The 20201-nt window shown below is 42.1% G+C and overlaps 1 protein-coding gene across 1 annotated transcript in view; it reads left to right on the plus strand.

The window, feature by feature from the left end:
* The window catches only part of LOC104095942 (OVARIAN TUMOR DOMAIN-containing deubiquitinating enzyme 12-like), a 31186-nt gene extending 14741 nt beyond the window's left edge, over positions 1-16445 (plus strand). The window contains exon 11 of the mRNA XM_070187984.1: positions 16369-16445. Coding sequence (XP_070044085.1) covers positions 16369-16430 — 62 coding nt within the window. The 3' untranslated portion in view covers positions 16431-16445. The remainder of the gene's footprint in view (positions 1-16368) is intronic.
* Positions 16446-20201: the final 3756 nt, after the last annotated feature.

Genomic DNA, 20201 nt, shown 5'->3' on the forward strand with positions numbered 1-20201 from the left:
TGAACTGACAAAACGGGTGGATTCGGGAAAAAAGAAAATCGAAACCAACGACAAAAAAATAGATACCTATAACTCCAGGGTTAATCAAATCCCATGAGCAACCTCGATATTGAAAGACTTGGATTCCAAGAAGTTTGTCCAAAAACCTTTTCCTCCGAGCGCAGCTCCGAAATCGATCCCAAAGAAGTTCCGTATGCCCGAAATTCTAAAGTATAACGGGACCACGGATCCAAATGAACACGTGACCTCCTACACGTGTGCCATCAAGGGAAATGACTTGGAAGATGACGAAATCGAGTCTATTTTACTGAAATAGTTTGGGGAAACCCTGTCTAAAGGAACAATGATATGGTATCACAACCTGCCCCCTAATTTTATTGATTCGTTTGTTATGCTTGTGGATGCCTTCGTGAAAGCTCATGCTGGGGCAATAAAAGTCGAGACCAGAAAATCAGACCTCTTTAAAGTCAAGCAAAGAGATAACGAAATGCTCAGGGAGTTCGTGTCGAGGTTCCAAATGGAAAGATGGATCTGCCCCCTATTGCAGACGATTGGGTTGTTCAAGCATTCACTCAAGGACTCAACCCCCAAAGCTCTTTGGCTTCACAACAGCTGAAACAAAATTTGATAGAGTACTCGGCGGTAACTTGGGTTGACGTCCATAATAGGTACCAATTGAAAATCAGAGTGGAGGATGATCAGCTCGGGCCCCCCTCTGGGTCCGTATATCCCATCAGAACTAATGACATGTCTAAAAGAGCCATCGATCATGAACCAAGACCGAGCAAAGATCGGTACCAACCGTATAGTAGAGATCGAAGGGGCAATGGATCCGGATGTAACCCAGCGAGGAATAAAAAAAGAAGCGATCGAGGTTATAATAACAGTGACTCATGAGCAAAAACGACTTTGACAGGCCAATCGGGGCCAGGGAGGCACCGAGGTTATCGGAGGACAATTTTAGCGTCGATGATGCCGCCATCGTATCAGCCATCGGACACATCAAAGATACCAAATGGCCTCGGCCATTGCAGTCCGATCCTGCCCAAAGAGACCCTAACCTGATGTGTAAGTATCATTGCACCCATAGCCATAAAACCGAAGACTGTCGACAGCTAAGAGAAGAAGTGGCCCTTTATTGCATTGTGATTCAGAACACTTCTTTTTAAGTTGGATTTCATCATGGGAGACCAAACTTCCAACAATTCCTACAATTTGCATATTTTTATTAGTTTTGGGAACATAAATCAATACTATCGGACTAAAACAAAAGCAAAAAGGTGCTAATAAGTAGTCAAAATCTACACTTATCAACTCCCCCAAACTTAAGTCTTTGTTTGTCCTCAAGCAAATAAATTAGTTCCAACCCCCTAGAGTTAAAGGTCATTTCAGCAAGTCAAAGGTGAGCCATTCACACATAAGTTGGGACCGATAATTACCCACAATACTCATGCATTATCAACAAGATGACAAGTCAAATATTCATGCACATATAGTTCTAATGTGACATTTGAGCTTCAAGAATTGACTTTACTCATCAAGGACTCTTGTTCTATCATGTAGGTTATGGTGGAATCCAAACTTTTTCTCCTCTACTTTCCATTTGCCAAGTTCACTTAAGAAATTAGCACTCAATCTTAGGATTTATAAAAAGGTTCACTCGTCTCTCACAAGAAAATGTCACAAGTACGGCTTCAAGTACGATAGGCTTGCCCTTCCTGTAGATCACCACTAATATAAGTTCACTGGTTTTGAAATCAAGTAGGACTTCTTTCGGGTTGTAATGAAGGCTTTTAGATTAGGGTAGGATATCATATGGGTAAGTAGTTACACCTTTCCTTAAGCACTCCACACTTTCATTTCTCGGCTCACAATTGCCAATTCTTAAAGGCATTTTCTTTTCATTGGGGATTAGAGAGACTTAACATCACTCTTTCTTGTTCATTTCATTCTTTTTCTCCCTTTTTTGCTTGCTCATGCTAGGGGTCATTACCTCTTTTTGAGCCCATCAACCCTTCCACTTATTCACATTTTGCATTTTCCTTTTTGTTCTTTTCTTTTCTTGCCTTCTCTTTTCATAGAGATCCTTTCTTTTCTCTTTTTGTGTCTTGATACCTTTTTCAAATTTCTCATCTCTCCCCCAAACTTATGTTTTAAGCCACTTGTTTCACAAGAATGTTAAGGAAAGTTCGGGTGCCAAGAGAGGGTCACAACAAGACATGTAAAGGCTTACAACATAGTTATCAAATGAGAAAGGCTAGAAGTTCAAAGGGTTTGACTAGGGATAATGACATTGGTTGGCAATAAAAGGCTCAAACGAGCCAAGGAAAGCCTACAATCACTTCTCAAACCAAGCAAAACTTAGGATTTCGCCTTGAAACACATTCGGGGTAAGTTCTAGACCCTTCGCACGGATACTTGGACTAGCAACAATTCATCTCACCTCTCACGCAACTAGATTGTAAAAGAGGATAGAGTCGGGGGCCTACAACAACCATATTCATGTTTAAAGATCACTATGGTCCAATTAAACCACGCGATGATTTTCAAAGTCAACTCAAGAGTCACAAAGTCACTAACTAGAGCTATTTCTTTCAAAAATCTTGTCTCTAACCATAAGCACGTAGTTAAGTGTATTGGTACCAATTGAAACATGGTTGACTCTTCGCGCATGACTTAATTAGGTATTTTTATTCATTACTACTACTACTGCTACTACTACTACTACTACCTAATCATAAAGACGGACTTATTCCCTTAAGAAGGTTATCACGCCATCCATCGTTGGGACGAGTCACCCGGTTCACACAACTACTTTTGGAAAGAACCGTGACGTTAAGAAAATCAAAGGCTTATTATCTACTAAAGCATAAAAAAAGCTACTTAACAAAACAAGAACTAATATGGAAAAGATAAAGAAGCTAATAAGCAAAAACAAAGATAAAGAAGCTAATGAGCAAAAACTACTAAAGATAGAATGAATATACATAATAAGAGAGAGAGAATATAGATAAATACAAATAAGAAAAGAAAGAATATCATCAAGTTATTGTAGACCAAATGTATTAAAGCATACCAATGTGTCAAATACCCCCCCCCTCCGAATAAAAGTAAGCATTGTCCCCAATGCTTAGCAAAATAAGAGTAAAAGAGGAGAGGGTGAAGAAAAATCCCTATATATCCTTGGATATCTCAGTGTGCCCAGCAATGTCATCTCACTCAGGATCAACCAACTGAATCTCATCATCGTCAAATCTAGTTGTGGATGGGTTGGCGAACATCTCACGCAATGCCTCAGCAGTGTCGGCAGCAAGGTCTGGCTCGTCAGACTAGCCAGCTGGTGCTACCGGTACAGATGGTGCTGAAGGATCTGGGGCGGATTGGTGCGGGTCAAGCAACATGACTAAGGGAAGGTCGCCAGCTGTAGCAAGTCTAGTCACCTCCCTTCGGAGCTTGTCTACTGATTTCTTGCTCGCTTGGGATTTCCTCATCTTCTTTACTTCCTTTCCCAGCTCCTCAATCACTGACCCGTGCTGTACCAAGGTGTCCACGATAGTCTTCTGGTTCTCCAGAATCTTCTTCAGTGTCTCCTCAATGTTAGAAGGATCCTGTGATGCCTGTGAAGTGGACTGCACTGCAACAGTACTGGATAAGTCAAACATCTTTGCAGTAGCTGTTTGCATCCAGTTGTTGAGACTCGCAATGTCTGGGAGACTCACAACGCAAAATGTGGGGTAGTGGGCATGGGCACTGGCCTCGGAGCTATAGTAGGACCTGTGAATGATGGCGGAGGCATAGCAGTGGCACTGGTGGAAGGCTCAGCAGAAGTGGATGGAAGATCAGCTGCCTCAGAAGCTACCACTGTCGGCTTATCAGACTGCATGTGGTGGTAGAAGGCTGAACTTTCTTCTTTGGGTTGCTCGCATCCATGAAAGAATGCTAATCGAAGGGCTTATTTGCCTTCACCTTAGTGTCAAAGTCCCTCAGCTCTACCTTTGCATCAATGAGATATTATGTAATAGTGTTGGGATAATGGTAGGCCAAGCTATCCTGACGTGCAATCATTGAAATATTGGCCGACATCACGGCACCCACATTGATTGGGTAACCAGCCATGATGGAAGCCACAAGAACTGCCCGAGCAAGAGGAAGGTGAGTTTCGTTCTGGCATGGATCCAACCTGCTATAAATAAAGGTCTGCCACTCTTTTGCCTCAAAACTCAGAGTGTTCCGGTTGATGGGAACCCCAACGGCAATCTATGGTGGTGGTGGCCATGGTGGTGCCAGAATCTCAGCTAGCCAAGGACGGACTTCCTCCTTCAGTTCGCACTTCTCCAAATACTCCGTCGGCCCAACATCCTCGAAGCCCAAGTATGTGTTTAGTGTATGCTGATCAAACCTCACCTTGAGGTTGCGTACTTTGGTCACATTTGTCCCTTTATTTATATGAGCCACATTGGCATATAATTCATGAACGGGGTATTCTTTGGCATCCTCTACACTTTGGGTGAACCATATCCACCCTTTTCGTGCCCTGAACTGTCTCAATTTAGCTGGGTTATACTTCTCCAAATCTTTCAACATAAACTGTCACTCAAGAGTTAGCTACCTCACTAGCCACCACATACAGAAGCTAGTGAAGGCGGCCAGACTGACAAAGTGATCCTCCCAAACAACTTTCTTCTTTGATCTTTCAAGCCTTGAGGCTGTAGCATCGCCACCTATGCCATCATCGGGGATATCATATGTGACATGTGCCTCAAGGACTGGTGTAGCTGATAGCTCAGAAGCCTAACTAGCACTCTCCGATCCGTCGGAAGTGCTCTGAGATGAAGACGTCTCATCCCTGAGCTGGTATCTCCCCTACAACCTTGACTTTGTGGCCGGATGCTCCTCTTGAACAGAGGCTGAGTTGCCCTCTGACACTTCCCTAAACGGGAAATATGAGCTAGACTCGGAGAGGTCTGTACCTCTCCTTCTGCCGACTGTTGCTTTCTTTCTTATTGTCTTTGGCTGGCCAAGGGGCAAGGCACTTTTGCCTCGACCGCGAGAAGATTCACCTCTCCCTTTTGATGTGTTGCCTCGTCCTCTTGATCGAACCATTGTCTGTATCAAATAGAGGAGATTCTTAGTTGCAATTTGATGTTCAAACACATACGGGAGATATGTAAGTAAAGAAGAAACCATAGGACACAGTGGGTGTTGTACAGTTTAGTCATGCCTGTAGGGAAAGGGATTTGCGATCCACATAATTTAACCTGCGGTCGCAGATGGGGACTTGTGGTCCGCAAAAATCTGGTGTGCGGCCGCAGAATGGAAGTACGGTCCGCACATTTTGACTTGCGGCTACACTTCTGAGTCCTAAAAATGGTGACTCTCTAATGACAAAGAATGGGTTGATCTGCGACTGCAAAGGGAATTTTGCGGTCCGCACATTTTAACTTGCGGCCACAGATTCCTTCTTCATTGAGTTGCCCAAATTCAACATCTGTGGACTGCACAAATTCAAGTGCGGCCGCAGATTTCAAAAGTTACGTACATACCAAATTTTTCTACTTAGGTTTTTCAATTTCTCGCATAATTAGACATGGCAACATTGTAAAAATATGAAATTGTACTAACCCAACCCCATTAGAGCATGTATCAAGTTTATCCAGTTCAGATCTACCCCACATGGACACACAATTGAACTCTAATAACAAATGGCCTAAGAACTAAAAGTCTAAAAATTATACTAACATAAAATATTTAACATGAAATTAAAGCATACCAGACAGAATGAGTGTAATGAGTGAATGATCAAGGTGGTGGTGTGTGAGGACAGTCAGAAAATTCAACAGAGTGCATTGTTTTGTTCAGAGAGGGAACAGTGTAAAATGAGCCCTACTATTCTATTTATACCATTCAAAAAGACAAGGGGTTAGAGACAAGTGCGGCCGCATATTTTCATGTGCGGTCAGCACTTTTTAACCTGGAGATCACTTTTGGGAAACCAATCTGCGGTCCGCACGTTTTTGGGTGCGAACGCATATTTCTCGTGCAATCGGATCGACCTCCGCACTCACAAGCTTAAACTTCAAAGATTTGGTATTTTTGACACTTCAATTCTACGGTCCGCAAGATAAATGTACGACCGCAATACTCATCTGCTATGCCACCTAAAAATGTGCGGTCCGCACTCTTTTGAACATTTAGCCACATTTTCATCCACAATTCCTGTAAGTCACACTCAACACTGTAGCACAATTCAAATCAAGTTAGAATAAAAATAGCACCTAACCACAAAAGAAAAAGGAAAGAAACATGGGTTGCTTCCCACGAAGCGCCTGATTTAACGTCGCGACATGACGCAAAATACCCTCAAGTGATATGAATGAGTGCCACCATGTGGCCATCTCTAACCTTTACCAAGTAGTGCTTTACCCGGTGACCATTGACTCAGAATACTTCATTGTTTTTGTTTTTCAAGTCTAATGCACCAAAATTTGTCACATCCACAATTTCAAAAGGACCACTCCATTTGGATTTTAGCTTCCTGGGAAACATCCGCAACCTTGAGTTAAACAACAATAGAAGATCGCCCACCTTGAACTCTTTGTTCCAAATGTATTTGTCATGAAGATATTTCATCTTTTCTTTGTACAAGGACGAACTCGCATAAGCATGGTACCAGAACTCATCCAATTCGTTCTAATGTGCAACCCTCTAGTTAGCAACTACATCCCAATCAAGATTCAACTTCTTTAGAGCCCACATTGCCTTGAGCTCTAGTTCTACCGAAAGATGACAAGCTTTCCCAAATATCAACCGGTATGGCGACATTCCGATAAGTGTTTTGTAAGTCGTCTGATAGGCCCATAATGCATCATCAAGCTTCTTGGACTAATCCGTTCGATTAACATTCATTATTTTGGACAAGATACTCTTTATCTCCCGGTAGGAGACTTCCACTTGCCCACTAGCTTGTGTGTGATAGGGAGTCGTGACCTTGTGAGTAACACCATACTTGCTAAGTAAAGTGTCAAAAGCCTTGTTGCAAAAATATGACCCCCCATCGCTTATAATTGCATGCGAAGTACCAAACCTTTTGAAGATATTCTTCTTTAAGAAAGCCACCACATTTCTCGCCTCATTATTGGGTAAAGAAACAACCTCAACCCATTTGGACACATAATCCACCGCGACCAAGATGTATGTGTTTCCACAAGAACTCACAAAAGGGCCCATGAAGTCAATACCCCACACATCGAAAATATCAATCTCCAAAATGGTTGTGAGAGGCATTTCATTTTTCTTTGAGATTCCACCGACCCGTTGACATTCATCACATCTTCCCCTAACTCACTAGCATCTTTTTAAAGAGTAGGCCAATATAAACCGCAACTAAGCACTTTGACCGCCATTCTTGCTCCACCATAATGACCACCATATGGCAAAGAATGACAAGAACCAAGAATTTCACCTTGCTCTTCTTCCGGTACAAATCTTCTAATTACCCCATCTGTACAAATCCGGAAAAGGTATGATTCATCCCAATAATAATCTTGACAATCCCGTTTGAGCTTCTTCCATTGGCTTGAAGAGAACTCATCTGAAATGATTCCACATATAAGAAAATTTGCTAGATCCACGAACCACGACACCTCTTTCATTGAAATTGCCAAGAGTTGCTCATCGAGGAAGGACTCATTGGTTTCTAGGCCATCATGCGGCCTCCCCTCCTCATCCAAACGAGAAAAGTGGTCCACCACTTGGTTTTCACTACCTTTACTATCTTGGATGTCAATATCAAATTCTTGCAACAAGAGCACCCATCTCATCAACCGAGCTTTGGATTCTTTTTTGCTCATAAGATAACGAAGCACCGCATGATCCGTGTGGACAATGACCTTTGCACCCATCAAGTACAGGCGGAACCTCTCAATTTCAAACACAATAGAAAGGAGCTCTTTCTCCGTAACGGTATAGTTGACTTGGGCACTATTCATGGTCTTACTAGCGTGGTAGACCGGATGAAAGATTTTGTTGATGCGTTGCCCCAAAACAGCCTCAACCGCTACATCACTTGCATCACACATGATTTCAAAAGAGACGCTCCAAGAAACTTCGCACACCCTTCACCGAAATTGGAGGTGGAAGCTTAGAAATCATCTCAATCTTTGCCTTGTCAACTTCAATTCCATTCTTTGAGATTTTATGGCCAAGGACAATACCTTCCCCGACCATGAAATGGCATTTCTCCCAATTAAGCACCAAATTTATTTCTTCACATCTAGCCAATACTTTGTCCAAATTTGCAAAACAATCATCAAAAGAATCTCCAACCACCGAGAAGTCATCCATTAAAACTTCAAGGTAGTCCTCCATCATGTCCGTGAAAATAGCCATCATACACCTTTGAAAAGTCGTCGAAGCATTACACAAACTAAATAGCATCCGTTTGAAAGAAAAAGTATCATAGGGACATGTAGAGGTTATTTTCTCTTGATCTTCTGGAGCAATGAGAATTTGGTTGTAGCCCGAGTACCCATCAAGAAATCAATAGAAAGCACGACCGACCAATCTATCGAGCATTTGATCTAAGAAAGAAAGTAGAAAGTGATCCTTCATTATGACTTTGTTGAGCTTGCGATAGTCCATACACACCCTCCAACCGATCACCGTTTTTGTAGGAATCAACTCATTCTTGTCATTGGTGACCACCGTCATGCCCCCTTCTTTGGGAAACATTAAACCGGAGAAGTCCACGAACTATCAAAGATACGGTAGACAACCCCTGCATCCAACCACTTGATAATCTTCTTCTTGACAACTTCTTGCATAGCCTCATTAAGTCTCCTTTGATGTCCAATAGATGGTTTGGCACCATCCTCCAACTTGATCTTATGTATGCAAAAATCGAGGCTTATCCCTCGAATATCCGCCAAGGTCCACCCAATAGCCTTCTTCCTCTTTTGTAGCCCCGCCAATGTGGAAACTACCTGCACGTTAGTCAAACAAGAGGAAAGAATAACCGATAAAGTAGAACAAGGACCAAGAAATTCATACCGAAGTTGTGGAGGCAATGGATTCAATTTCAAGGTATGAGGCTCTTCAAAAGAAGGCTTTGTCGGAGGAGTTGTTCTATTTTCAAGATCCAAGGACAATTTCCGGGGTGCATAGTTGTACGACCCCATTCCTTGCAAAGAATTCACACATTTCATGAAGCCATCCATCTCGTCATCATCAAAGTTGAGCAAGACGGCCTCCAACATATCACCAACATTGATTGTCGCACTTGTTTCATCAATAATAACATCGATTACCAAGTCCACAAAAGAACACACCTCATTGCTATTTGGTTGCCGCATGGACTTACACACATGAAATACCACTTTTTCATCACCAATCCAGAAAGTGAGTTCTCGGCTTCAACATCACACAGATCCTTACCCGTAGCAAGGAAAGTTCTCCCAAGAATAATCGGTACTTCATAATCAACCTCGCAATCTAGAATGACAAAATCCGCCAAAAGAATGAATTTATCAACACCAACCAAAACATCTTCAATCACTCCCAAGGGCCTCTTCATGGTACGGTCGGCCATTTGCAATCTCATATAGGTGGGTCATGGTTTCCCAATTCCCAAAGTCTTAAAAACTGAATAGGGCATCAAATTGATACTTGCCCCAAGATCACAAAGAGCTTTAGCAAAATTGGCACTTCCAATTGTACAAGGAATGGTGAAAGCACCAGGATCCTCCAACTTAGGAGCCATTGAATACACAATTGCACTCACTTGATGAGTGACCTTGATGGTCTCAAAGTTCATTGACTGCTTCTTTGTCACAAGATTCTTCATAAACTTTGCATAACCGGACATTTGTTCCAAAGCTTCAAGTAATGGCATATTGATTGAGAGACTCTTCATTGTTTGAATGAACTTCTTGAATTGATTCTCACCATTTTTCTTGGCAAGTCTTTGAGGGTATGGGGGTGGAGGCTTAGGCAATGGTGCCTTAGCCTTTTGCTCTACTGGCTCTGGTATGTCAATAATGTATTCCCTAGACGGGTTCACCTCCTCTTGAGTCTCTTCCACACTATTATCAATATCAATCCTAACTCATCATTAGGTTGTGCCACATTGTTCGGGATCTCTTCTTCATGCATCACTTGATCATCATCAACAAGTTGCCTTCCACTTGAGGTGGGTGCATTCCCGCCTCTTTCACTTCTTGTGATAGCCGCCATGGTATGCCCCGTGTTGTTACCACCCTTTGGGTTTACCACCGTGTCACTTGGTAGTGCCCCCTTAGGACTAGAATTTAAGGCTTGAGAGATTTTCCCCATTTGAACTTCTAGGTTGCGGATTGATATGTTGTGTGAGGCAAGTTGGGCATCCGAATTAGCATTCTTTTCCATCATTTGCTTGAACATATTTTCAATAAGCCCCATCTCATTGTTTGAAGAACTCGAACCATGGGAAAGATAAGGAGGTGAGTTGCTTGGTTGTTGGTACATTGGGGGACTTTGAAAAACCGACCCCCGATTTCCTTGATTCTTGTTCCATCCACCTTGATTGTTACCTCCCCAATTTCCTTGGTCGTTTCCATTCCAATTTCCTTGATTGTTGTTGTTATGCCAATTCCCTTGATTGTTGCCTCCACTCCAATTTCCTTGATTGTTAGAATTCCAATTGCCTTGATTGTTTTGAGGTCGCCATTGTTGTTTGATTGAGTCTTGGAAGTTGTTTCTTTGCCCTTGAAAATTATTCTCATATTGCACCTCCTCTTCTTGTTCATTATAGGAATCATCTTGCTCAAAACTACCATATTCTTATGCATAGTTCTCCACTCGATTTTGCACTTATGGACCCTTAGTCCTCCTTTTGTTCATCATCATATTTACTCCTTCCATAGCATTGACTTGCTTAGGATTTTGTACTTGATTTAGTTGGGCCTTTACTAGTTGAGTCATGGTAGTTGTCAATTCGGCAATGGTTTGCCTATTGTCTTGCAATTCTTTGTGAAGGTGGATCATATTCGGGTCACATTATGGACCATTGGCCTTAGATTGCCAAGCTGATGACGTGTCCCCCATCTCATCCAAAATCTCGCACGCCTCCGTATAAGGCGTAGTCATAAAGTTTCCACCGGCTAGTTGATTCACTACACATTGGTTGGTTGTGTTAATTCCACGATAAAAAGTTTGTTGAATCATGTTTTCCGTCATATCATTATTGGGACATTCCTTGACCATAGTTCTATAGCATTCCCATATCTTGTGTAGTGGTTCATTCGGCTCTTGCCTGAATGCTAAGATCTCATCTTGAAGTGTAGCCATGTGTCCGGGAGAGAAGAACTTAGCAATGAACTTTTCCGCCAACTCATCCCAAGTGTGAATTCAATGGGTCGGCAATCATTCTAACCAATCTAAAGCTTTCCCCCATAGAGAGAAGGGAAAAAGTCTTAGCCTCAATGCATCTTCGGAGACATTTCTTTGCTTGCTCTCCCAACAAGTGTCCACAAATCCCTTGAAATGTTTATAAGCATTTTATGTTGGAGCACCGGTGAAAAATCCCCATTGCTTAAGAAAAGTGAGCACCACATTGGTGATTTGGAAGTTGCCCGTCCTAATACGGGGAGGGACTATTGCACTAGCCTATCTTTCGTTGGGCAATATCCGGTGTGGAGCCACTCGTGGTGGAGGTGGGGGTGGAACAGACATATTGTCATGAGGTACCCGACCTCTCCGATTGGCTTGTGGCTCATGAGGTACCTCCTCTACTTGCTCATCCTCCGCATCCCAATCCCCTAAAGGCAAATTTCCGAGCTCATTGTTCGCCATGATTGTACCTAAGATTTCTCACACAAGTTAGTAACATGGAAGAAAAAGAAGATATTTCAAAATCAAACCCAAATATATAGCTAACACTGTTTTAAATCCCTGGCAACGACACAAAAATTGATCTACGTCCAATCCGCACTCAATATTGAGTGAAAACGATCATTGGAAGAATAGTACCCAACAAGAGTCGGGATCGATTTCCACTGGGAGTTACAATGGATGATAGGAGTATACACTTGATGAGAGTGAATGGATTAACTAAATTTGCACTTCCACAAAAGGTTTTGATTTCTAATTCTACTTTTATTTTAACAATTGTAAGCTAAGATAAGAATCTAGAAGCGAATGATTGTTTTAGGTGTTTTTTCTAATAGTTACAATTTAGAAGCGAATCATTGTTCGCCATGATTCTTAGATTTTATCATAGGAGACCAAACTTCCAACAATTCCTACAATTTACATATTTTCATTAGTTGTGGGAACATAAATCAATACTATCGGACTAAAATAAAAGCAAAAAGGTGTTAATAAGTAGTCAAAATCCCCACTTATCATAAACACTTAAGTACCCCTCCACGTGGGCAGTAACGACGTCCTCAGGCCCGGGGACTACTACGTTCTTACCTTCCCAATTGCAGTCCTTACGAACTATGGGAAGAACGTCTTCGGTCACAGAACATATATATCTCGAGACTTCTTTGCCCAGGTCCTGTTTGCGCGAAGGCTTCTCGACTTTAAAGTCATCTGCAATCGAGCAGCCCTCGGGATGAACGCTGACAAGAGAGGCTAGGCGGCCGGTTCGTTAGCAGCCACAACGGGGGAAGCCGTTTCGAGGGCAACCACCTCAGGGTTAACCGCTTCAGTACCAGCGGCCGGTTGAAAAGATGAAGAGGCAACATGTTGAGGAACGATTTTCGATATTTTTTCCATTTTCATCTAGGGGAGTGTTTGAAAATTTGAGAAATGAACACGAAGTTTTGGAAAAACGGGTTTTGAAGATGAAGAACAAAGTATGAAGATTTGAAGGAAATCTGGGCAGAAATCTGGAGATTGCTATGGAAATTGAAGAACATGGATGGGGATATGAAGGTTTGAAGAAGGTTTGATGATGGATGGAAAGCTCGAAGGTAGTGATTTGTTTGAAAAGTAGAAAAAGGCCAAAAGGAGGAAGCTTTCATAGGAAAACAGCTGACGCTTCGCATTCGGATGCAACCTGTCAGTGAGTGACACGTGTTTGAAGTCAGAATGATGCGACTGATGGGACGTTTTGGCTCCCTCGTCGTAACGTACGAACGAAGGAATCAGAGTCATCTGTCGTTTCTCATCGTTTCGACAAACCTACTCTCTGAGGAACCGGGCCCACTGAACACCTCGATTTCCTGGTAAGCCAAATGGAGCAGGAACGTGACCGTAATGAATCATAGTCAGAGCGAGGAGCCCTCGTATCGGGTCTCGGGCAAAACATCTGCCCTCGGGGGTATCAGGGCCATGTCCTCCGGGTCCGGTTTAAGGATTAAGACTTCGGAGGGTATTATCAAACATCTACACACTACTAACATAGGGCCGTGATGTCCGTGCCCAATCAAATATCACGGCATGAATCTCAGCCCGTATCGGTAGAAAATCAGTGATTAGAGAAACAAAATATTTTTACCTTTATTAGAATTGTACTTAGGGTAAAGCTCCCCTACTATATAAAGGGAAAATATTATTATTGAGGGGATACATTATAACACGCATATCAAGGTAATTTATTTCAATTCTCTTTGTTGTTCAAAGTTCTTATTCTTGTTCCTAAGTTCTTCATAAGCATAAGCTAGGAATCGAGGGCAGTGTAACGACCCGATCGCTCATTTTGAGCTCTAGCGCGTCATTCAGCGGTTTGAGACCCTGAGCAGTTTCACTTCAGGTATTATGATTTGTGCGTGTGGTCGAAATTTAATTTTGGGAAGTTCGGAGTTGATTTAGAAAGAAAAAATTTAATTTCGGAAGCTTTAAGTTGGGGGAATTGACTAAAGGGTGGTTTTTGAGTAAACGACCTCAGAATCAGGATTTAAAGGTCCTAATTGGTTCGTATGATGATTTTGGACTTGGACGTATGTCCGAATCGGGTTTTGGATGACCTGGGAACGTTTTGGCGCCTATTATGGAAGTTGGCATTTTGGAAGGATTTCATAAATTTGAGTTGAAGTACATTTCAATGATATCGACATCCGTTTGGGATTCTGAGTCTGGGAATAGCTCCGTATGATGATTCCAGTATTAGGGGCGCGTCCGGATGTGGATTTGGAGGTCCGTAGGCCATTTTGGGGTTCATTTGAGCGAAAGTTGGAAATTTGGATAATTTTTAGAAGTTTGACCGGGAGTGAACTTTTTGATATCTGGGTCGGATTTCGATTTTCGGAAGTTGGAGTAGCTCCGTACTGTCAATTATGACTTGTGTGCAAAATTTGAGGTCAATCAGACGTGATTTGATAGGTTTCGGCATCGATTGTAGAAGTTTGGAATTTCAAAGTTCATTAAGTTTAAATTGGAGGGTGATTCGTAGTTTCGATGTTATTGGGCATGATTTGAGGCCTCGACTAAGTTCGTAATGTGTTTTGGAACGTGTTGGTATATTTGGTTGAGGTCCCGAGGGCTCGGGTGTATTCCGGGCGGTAAATGGATCGAGTTTGGACTTGGGAGGAACAGCTGAAGCTTCCAGCTTCTGGTGTAACCGCACCTGCACAGAGGTACCCGCAGGTGCGAGCTATGAGCTGTAGAAGCAAAAGAGTGAGGGCAGGCCAGCCACCGCAGGTGCGGAAGTTTTGGCGCACCTGCGTGATCGCAGGTGCGAGGGAAGTAGTCGCAGAGGCGGATGGGCTCGCAAAAGTAGCCCCTTTTTGACCGCAGGTGCGAAGCTTAACCAAGTAGGGGAAATGCGCACCTATGAGGGTTTTGTCGCAGGTGCGGGACCGCAAATGCGGCCAAGGCACCGCAGGTGCGAAAATAACCTGGGCAATGAGGTTTTTAAAGACGGGATTTGGCCATTTTCCTCCACTTTTCATTTGGTTGGGCGATGTTTGGAGCTCTTGGAAGGGAGATTTTCGTCATCTATGTCAAGGTAAGTGATTCCCACCTATAGAAAGTTAAATACTTGGATTATATATGGATTTAGACTTGAAAATTTGTAGAAAATTTGGGATTTTGGTATAAAATCTAAAAATTAATATTTTTGGATTTTGACCACAAAATTGGACATGGGATTTGGAATAAATTATATATTTGAGTTCGTGGTGTTATGGGTAAAGTTTTTATTCGAAAATTTTCAAAATCCGAGCACGTGGGCCCAAGGGTAATTTTTATCGACTTTTCAAGCGGAGTTAGGAATTGTTGTGAATTGAATTATAATGAGTATTCGAGTACATTTTGATTGGGTTGCATCTTAATTGACTAGTTTTGGAGCGTTGGGCATCAGTTTGAGTTATTGGAAGGGCTTGGGAGCCGGTTATGAAATTTCGGAGCGAGGTAAGTCTCTTTTCTAACCTTGTAAGAGGGAATTTACCCCATAGGTGAAGTTAATTAATATGTGTTGTTATTTGTGGGGGCTACGTACGCACGAAGTGACGAGAGTCCGTACGTAGCTACTATCCCTGTTTATGTCCGGGTAGTTTTAGGTTTACACCATGCTTTGTGGACACCGTTATTTGATTATATTTGTTAATTGCATCAAATAAAATTAAGTCGAGGATTTTAAGGATTTAAAAGCTTCAAGTTGAATTGGCTTTATTTTAAAAAGAATCAAGAAAGAGTTATGATTTATTGATAATTTAAATTTGATTGCGTCGCAAGTATGATCCGCGAGCGGGGTTATCAAATGAAACTAAGTCGAGGATTTTAAAGATTTAAAAGCTTCAAGTTGAATTATCTTTATCTTTAAAAGAATCAGGAAAGAGTTATGATTTATTGATAATTTATATTTGACCGCGTCGCAAGTATGATCCGCGAGCGGGGTTATCAAATGAAACTAAGTCGAGGATTTTAAAGATTTAAAAGCTTCAAGTTGAATTGTCTTTATCTTTGAAAGAATCAAGAAAGAGTTATGATTTATTGATAATTTATATTTGAACGCATCACATGTATGATCCGCGAGCGGGGTAATAGATGCATCTATGGTTCGCGTCGTTCGACCCTTGGTAGTGCACAATTTACATTTATGTTGGATCGGGCCGAACGCCCTCGGTGGTATTCGTGTGTGATAATAGGATTGGAAGTTCCTTATATAATTGGTATAAATTCATTATTTGAAAGATTGTTTGTTTTAAATGAAAGAAGTGATTTGGGTCCTTAAATACGGTGATGAATTGTTCAGTTATTTCTTGTTCTGAGTTTTATTGTTATATATATCCTCCTTAATTAGAATTTCATATTATCATATTGTTGGCCCTTAGTAAGTGTCGAAGTCGACCCCTCGTCACTATTTCTTCGGGGTTAGGCGGGATGCTTATTGGGTACGCGTTGATTTACATACTCATGCTACACTTGCTGCACGTTTTTGTGCAGGTGCATATATGTCTAGTGGCCTCGTGGGCGCAGAGGCGCGATTATTACGGGGACTTAGGTGAGCTGCAGTCCACGTTACGAGTCCGCAACCAGCAGAGTCTCATTCAGAGTATTTATATTTTCCTGTCCAATTTGTATTCCGGACAGATGTTGTATTTTATTTTATATTCCTAGTTGATGCTCATGCACTTGTAACGCCGGATTTTGGGCGATTATGGGTTGCACTGTGTTGGAATTTTTAAAGATATTATTATTTATTTTGTAAACTCCATATTTTACTATTTAATTGAAGGAAATATGATTTTCGAAATATTAAAATTGAGAACCAAATTCAGTATTTATTTATTTTTTTGCTTGCCTGACCACGGTGTCCAGCACAATCCCGACCTTTAATGGATTTTGGGTAGTGACAATGCGGTATCAGAGCACTAGGTTCACTTAGATCTCACGAGTCATGAGCGAGTCTAGTAGACTCTTGCGGATCGGTACAGAGACATCTGTACTTATCTTCGAGAGGGTACATGACTGTTAGGAGCACTTCCCTTCTTGATTTCTCATCGTGCGATTCGATTCCTTTGAGGCTTATGCATTCATTTCATTCCTACTCAATCATGTGCGACATGAAGCGCTTGTTATAAATTGGGAATCGAGGAATTTTAATGGTACTGCAGATGTGGTGCGGGATGTTTCTCCCTGCGTATTTGATTGGGCTATTGTCGTCGCCTTGCGGAAGGCCGTTCTGTCGTTTCAGCTCGGTATCAGTATTACCTAAGGTTTTGAGGTTTGGCATTGATTGTTATGACGATTCGTACGTTGCTATTGCACCACGTTTGTGTAATTGAAGGATGCTTGTCTATGCGTCGAAGCAGTGAATGACTTGGAAGGAGATTTACTCAGTGCATGATTCAGAGATCCAGTATTTTATTTCCGGTGAATGAAAGTCAATCGGACTATGAATGGTCAGGTTTGGGTTGACGGAGTAACGAGACTTGGTATTTTGAGCATGGTGGAATTTTCATCTGTGATGTGGTGTCGTCGCTCTGGATTGAATGTGTTAAGTTCGCCAATGTTATGGTCTTCATCAATTTGCCTTCGGGGCAGAGTAGTGTGAGATAGTGCCGGAGAAGCGACTATCAGAGATCGCAGTGTGCGGTGGTTTAGGACTTAATCAGTGGTACGGGTGTTGAGGGCTCAAGGAAGATAATCTTCTAAAAGGTTTAAAGTTGGTAGCGATCAATTGGTTCAAGTGCTACAGAGATAGATATTGAGTTAAGGCAACAACTGGGCAGCAAAGGATAAGGAAGGACATGTGTGTGGGGGGGGGGGGGGGTTGTGTCTTGCGGTGGTTAAATTCTGGAAGGTCAAGTGTTAGAAATAGAAGTCGAGTAGTTGCTTAAAGGAGAGGGTTGACCAAAGTGGGAGAGTGGCAGAATTACATATGGGTTCTGTGGTAGGATGACTATACGCCTTAGGGGAAGTTTAGAGTGATTTGGAACTCAGGGTGGACAGTGACTAAGTCTACGAACTTGATTTGGAATATTGGCTGCTATACGAAGGAGGGTTGGGTACGACGGAAAAGAGTTGCATGATATGAAGAAGGATACAACATGACTTTGGATTGGAATGTATCGTCACACATTTAATTGATGTTAATGGGGAGTGAACGGGCTTGTATGGCTAGTGAATGAGCACGGGCTCAGGATGGTTTAAGGATTTCATAGTAATTGTACTCGGTGCAGCATCGTTGGAAGATGTCGGTATGGTATTTCCACATATAGGTTATTTCTAGTGAGCAGGTTAACTGTTGTGTGGTGTTGATGAAACTCCTACAAAGAATTTTACTGGCTATCCGGTAAAAGGTCGAATATGTAAATATGGCTAGTGATTCAAGGCGTTCATGAAATGGTTAACAGGAAGATTTCGAGGAATTTTGCGGGTCGATTGCGCAAGGTCATGTCAGTAAGGAAGAAGGAATCTTTATAGGTTCCAGAGTTATGCAATGGTAGCTTCAAGCTAAGTGTGAGAGCCCCACCATCTATGATTGGATTGCATTATTATCTACTTGTAAGGTTTCTGGTTATCGGCATGTTTGTGGGTTATTACGACTAAACAACGAGGACATCAGTGGTGATTTGAGCCAAGGATTTGAGGAAGGTGTGCTATAATTGGTCTTATCGATTCATTTTCAGGCTTTGGGAAGACTCGGAGTTTATGCTTTGCGTAGATGTGATTTACAATGAAAGTGATTCAGCTGAGTGCTTCTTTGAGAGGATGTTCATGTGCTAGCAGAGCCTTGGGGTTTGATTATATTCGGGACCAAGTCTGAGTGGGTGACTCTCAACAACAGTCCTAGTGGATTCAAAAGTTAAAGTGTGGTGCCTAAGGATTTCGAATCCGTAGCATGGTTAAGTATAGATCTTTTGTAGTGGATTATGAAAAGTGGCTTGGAGTGTTCTACGTTATCTTCGGTCTGCAGTGTGGCATTTGAGGAATGGGAGAAAATAACTTCGTATTCATAGAGGGATTTTCAGAATGGGTGTACCAGTTGAAGATGCGAATATGCGCATAAGGAGGGTATGAGATGGTTTGTGGGTTTTGGAGACAACGTGGTCTCGTGAAATGAGGTCACTCGAGATGAGTGCGAATTTGGGTTCATGATGTTCTGAATGAAGCTATTAGTATTCCTAAGGCAAGTCTAGAGTAAATTAGAAGAAGTCGGATTCGGTTAGTAATGGATGAATTGGCATGATGGTGGTAATGATCAGTTCCTTCAGCGTGTTGATTATACCTGTGATTTGTGGCGGTACGTGCGAGGTTTGACGGCCGCCGTAATTGATCTTATTTGGAGGCATGCGAGTATTATGGCCTGTTATGTGTAGATGGGGCCCGAAGGAATTATGGTGGTTTAAACCACCACTCAAGGTTCGTACTTTCTGCGGTTATGGGAATTCAGTCACGTGTGGAAATGGTTCTCCTAAAGCAAGTTAAGTGAAAAGTTTCTATATGATGAAGTATGTACCCTATTGGTGGTTCGGGAGTTATGATGAAATTCCTGTACTCTCGTGTATTGGTATGATAGGTGCAGTGAGCGGAATGGGAATTAGAAGTTGAGGATCAAGGTTACGGTTCGGTGTTGACAAGAATATCACGAGCTCAGATGATCATGGAAGAATTTGGATGTTTAGAGTAAGCTGGTATTGTCTTTAGCTTCACCTGAGATCGATGTCTTGTGTAAGAGGCTTTGTGTACTGATTGCGGATTCTTGATTTGCTTTATAGCATCAGTGTGACTGGTGGTATGGATGTGAAGCCTTGTTACCTGGTGCGGAGGGTCATGGGAGTGTATTCCATGGAAGATTGTATAAGTGTGACATGTAGTCACTTGATTGATTAAAGATTTAAAACCAAGTATGGAGATTGTAGTACTATTTTATGCCTGAAGGGTGCTCGGTTCATTTAGTTGTGGAATGTGGAAGTTTGTTCCAGATTTAATGGTTGTTCTTATGTATCATGAATAGGTCGTTGTGGGTCCTTGAGAGGCTATTTAGCCAAGCATGGTATGATCAGAATCGGTTGAGGTCCGTGGATGGATCTAGACGTGAATATGGGCTCTATATCAGGCCGGATATGCTCATCTCAGCATAGCATTGTTTTCAGGAGAGTCTTCGGGCCTTGGATGTTATTCCTGTCGTCAGCTACCCCGTGTAATTTATATTATACCAAGTGGGTGGTGAGGTGGTTTGATTATTCGCACTCGTATTGAGATCCTGTATGGGTTGTGGTATTAGGTGAGCAGGGTGGCTCTCGAGATGCAGATCATATATCGCACCTTAG

Source organism: Nicotiana tomentosiformis, chromosome 11 (assembly GCF_000390325.3).
Source record: "Nicotiana tomentosiformis chromosome 11, ASM39032v3, whole genome shotgun sequence".
Taxonomy (NCBI): Eukaryota; Viridiplantae; Streptophyta; class Magnoliopsida; order Solanales; family Solanaceae; genus Nicotiana; species Nicotiana tomentosiformis.